This window comes from Gymnoscopelus microlampas, assembly GCF_963454915.1.
Source record: "Gymnoscopelus microlampas genome assembly, chromosome: 19".
NCBI classification, from domain to species: Eukaryota; Metazoa; Chordata; class Actinopteri; order Myctophiformes; family Myctophidae; genus Gymnoscopelus; species Gymnoscopelus microlampas.
The window spans coordinates 16,754,123-16,757,442 of NC_139956.1; the positions used below are offsets into that span (position 1 = coordinate 16,754,123).

At 46.1% G+C, this 3,320-nt stretch overlaps 1 protein-coding gene across 1 annotated transcript in view; it reads left to right on the top strand.

The window, feature by feature from the left end:
* Positions 1-1,647: 1,647 nt before the first annotated feature.
* Positions 1,648-3,320, top strand: part of LOC311035385 (FHF complex subunit HOOK-interacting protein 1A-like) — a gene marked incomplete at its 5' end in the record, with an annotated part of 17,199 nt that continues 15,526 nt past the window's right edge. The window contains one exon of the mRNA XM_084043554.1: positions 1,648-1,752. Within this exon, the coding sequence (XP_083899680.1) occupies positions 1,648-1,752 (105 nt within the window). The remainder of the gene's footprint in view (positions 1,753-3,320) is intronic.

Below are 3,320 nucleotides of genomic sequence, written 5' to 3' on the forward strand. Positions count from 1 at the left end.
AGATAAATGGTAAATAAGTGTTGTTGTTTTTTTACAGTAAATAGGACCTTTCTTCAAAGTGCATTACTGTACATTCACAAACAGACAGCGGAGGAAACCATGCAATGCACCAACCTGCTCATGAGGAGCAGTTAGCGGTTTGTTGTCTTGCTCAAGGACACTTATGCTAAGTGAACCATGTAAAGTACTTCGCAGGTTCTGGATGTGTTTCCAAACACTACGGCTCGGTTTCAGATAAGGGTCTCAGAACCTAATTTGGACCCTGCTCAGTGAGGATTTTGTTCTCCCTGGTTGTGGTCATAATGGAAACGTAAACGGAAAACTCTCACAGAACTTCACAAGTTCTGGACAGTTCCAGGTTATGGAAAGTTCTGGGTTAACCCTTTGTAGTCGAAAAGAACCATTAGACACTGGCCCAGGACGAGCCGGGGATCGAACCCGGGAACATTCTGATTCCCCCAGCGGCCGCTCTACCTCCTGATCCACTGCCACCAGATAACAGCAGCTGACATTATGATGATTAACACACACACACACACACACACACACACACACACACACACACACACACACACACACACACACACACACACACACACAGACACACACACACACACACACACACACACACACACACACACACACACACACACACACACACACACACACACACACACACACACACACACTCACACACACACAGATTATAGGCCCAGATGGTAGAGTGCGGATTTGGTAGAGTGCGGAGTGTGTGTGTGTGTGTGTGTGTGTGTGTGTGTGTGTGTGTGTGTGTGTGTGTGTGTGTGTGTGTTTGCTGGCGGACAACACACACTGAATTTTACTTTAGTGTTTAGATTTTAATCTGATAAATTGTTCTCTCTTCCTCTTCATTTCCTCCTTTTCACTTCATCATCCTCCTCTCTCTTTCTCTCTCTGTCTCTGTCTCTGTATCTGTCTCTCCTTGTCTGTCTGTCTGTCTGTCTCTCTCTCTGTCTCTCCCTGTCTCCCTGTCTCTCTGTCTCCCTGTCTCTCTGTCTCCCTGTCTCTCTGTCTCCCTGTCTGTCTGTCTGTCTGTCTGTCTGTCTGTCTGTCTGTCTGTCTCTCTCTCTGTCTCTCTCTGTCTCTCTCAGGTCTGATGTCGTCATGACAACACCCTGGCTCAGAGGCACTCCTGGTATCCCTGGAATGTTCCCTAGTCGCCGTGACGACCCCTCCTTCCTCTTCCCTTATTTGTTTCATCAGGAAGTCTGACATCCTGGTGGTTACTAGAGGTGTGTGTGTGTGTGTGTGTGTGTGTGTGTGTGTGTGTGTGTGTGTGTGTGTGTGTGTGTGTGTGTGTGTGTGTGTGTGTGTGTGTGTGTGTGTGTGTGCGTGCGTGCGTGCGTGCGTGCGTGCGTGCGTGCGTGCGTGCGTGCGTGCGTGCGTGCGTGCGTGCGTGCGTGCGTGCGTGAGAGAGACAGAGACAGAGACCAAAATATCACCACAAATGCGTGTAAATGTGTTATAATAATAATAATAATAATATTTTTTTTCATGTAATTTCTTAATAGAAGTGTTGGTGTCTGTTTGAAGAAGTGACTGTGTTGTGTGTCCATCTCTTCATGTTCAGACATGGTGTAGTCTAGAAGACCTCGCCAGCCTATCACCATGATGGCATCGGCGGTTGCCACGGGCAACCGGAGGAAGTCCTTAACACTGAGAGGGGTCGACCCTGAGACTTGCATGATAGTCTTCAAAAACCACTGGACACAGGTATGTCTCTCTGCCTCTCTCTCTCTCTGTCTCTCTCATCCTGTCTTTATAACTGCAATGCATCTTTTAGCTCACCTTATATCCTCTGTCTGCTCCTGCCATACTCTTAACACATACACAACATACAGTAGGTCACATCCAGGTCACCAGTTCCTTTCAATCACCTACTGCATAAAGCAGTGGTTCTCAACCTTTTCAGCCCCCCCCCCCCCAATATTTGAACTGGGGACCCCCCACCCTGACAAGCACTTGGAGTTATAGGAGTTGGGGCATAACATTTTGTTTGACTCTGTTCCACAGATAAATCTACAAGCTCACGAGGCGTTAGATCTGCTATTTTCACAGTTTTTGCCTCTTATATGCGTCTTTTTTTTTCTGGCTTTCTTTTTCTGAGGTATTAAAAAGGTCTTGAAAGGCCTTAAATTGTCTTTTCACTGTCATCTGGGGACGCCCCCAAAAAATCACCACAGGTTGAGAACCACTGATATAAAGCACTACACAGGCTGACCCCCACCGTACATCTCCAAACTGCATCTCCTTGCCAATGTGAGATCTCTCAGGTCTTCTGACCATGGCCTGATGGCTCCATCTCCAAAGAATCAAAACTAAGGCTGACCGAGCCTTTGCGGGGGGTTGCTACAATTTAGGAATTTAACAGACACTCAATCCAGAGCGATTTACAATTGTGAGATTGTTGTAATCAATAGCGTGAACTAAGCATGAACCCTGGTCAACAAGACAATAGGGTAAATAAATAGTCATACAAGTAGAGTGCAGGGAGAACAATGTAGAGCTTCAATGTAACTAGGATACCAGGTAAACAATGAAACTAGCTTCTGTCTAAACAACATGTAAACATCTAAATTACATTCTTAACATTCATGGTCAAGAGAAACAAGGAACCACGCATCGTAAACTTAGCCTTGTAAACCACCATTTGCATTTGCGAATGCGATTTCCGGGGATGGAGGGGGGGGGGGTTTACCAGGCTATCGTAAACTAGCATCTAAAAAGCAGCAGAAAAGGTGACGAGAGGCGATACAAAGAGAGAGGAGTGCTAGGGGGTGAGGTGGAGTCTGAAGAGGTGAGTCTTCAGACTGTGGTGGACGTGGGAGTGAGTGTGCAGTTCTGACTAGGATAAGGGCCTACTCGAAAATGTTGAAGGCGCTCGCGGCCCAGCCATCTGACCACTTAACACGGCAGCCATTCGGCTCCTGTGTTAAGTGTTGAGCTTTCCTGTGGTAGCTGATCTGATTGAGCGGGAAAATCTGTTGGGTTGTATCTGCTCCTGCTCTCTGGAACCGTCTCCCCTTTGTTATAAGCCAGTCAGTTGGCTGTTTTAAGAAGTTGATAAAAACTCACTTCTTCCATAAGCACTTTGTTTTATGATGTGCCTTCTGTGCAGTTTTTAATGTTTTTATATTGTTATTTTGTTGTTTTGTTTTTTCTATATAAAGTAATGTGTTTGCTCATTGTCCTGCACCTTCTAACTGCTTTTCCCCCCCTTTTATAACTTTCTCTCTCTCTCTCTCTCTCTCTCTCTTTGTACATCTCTCTCACTCCGTCTC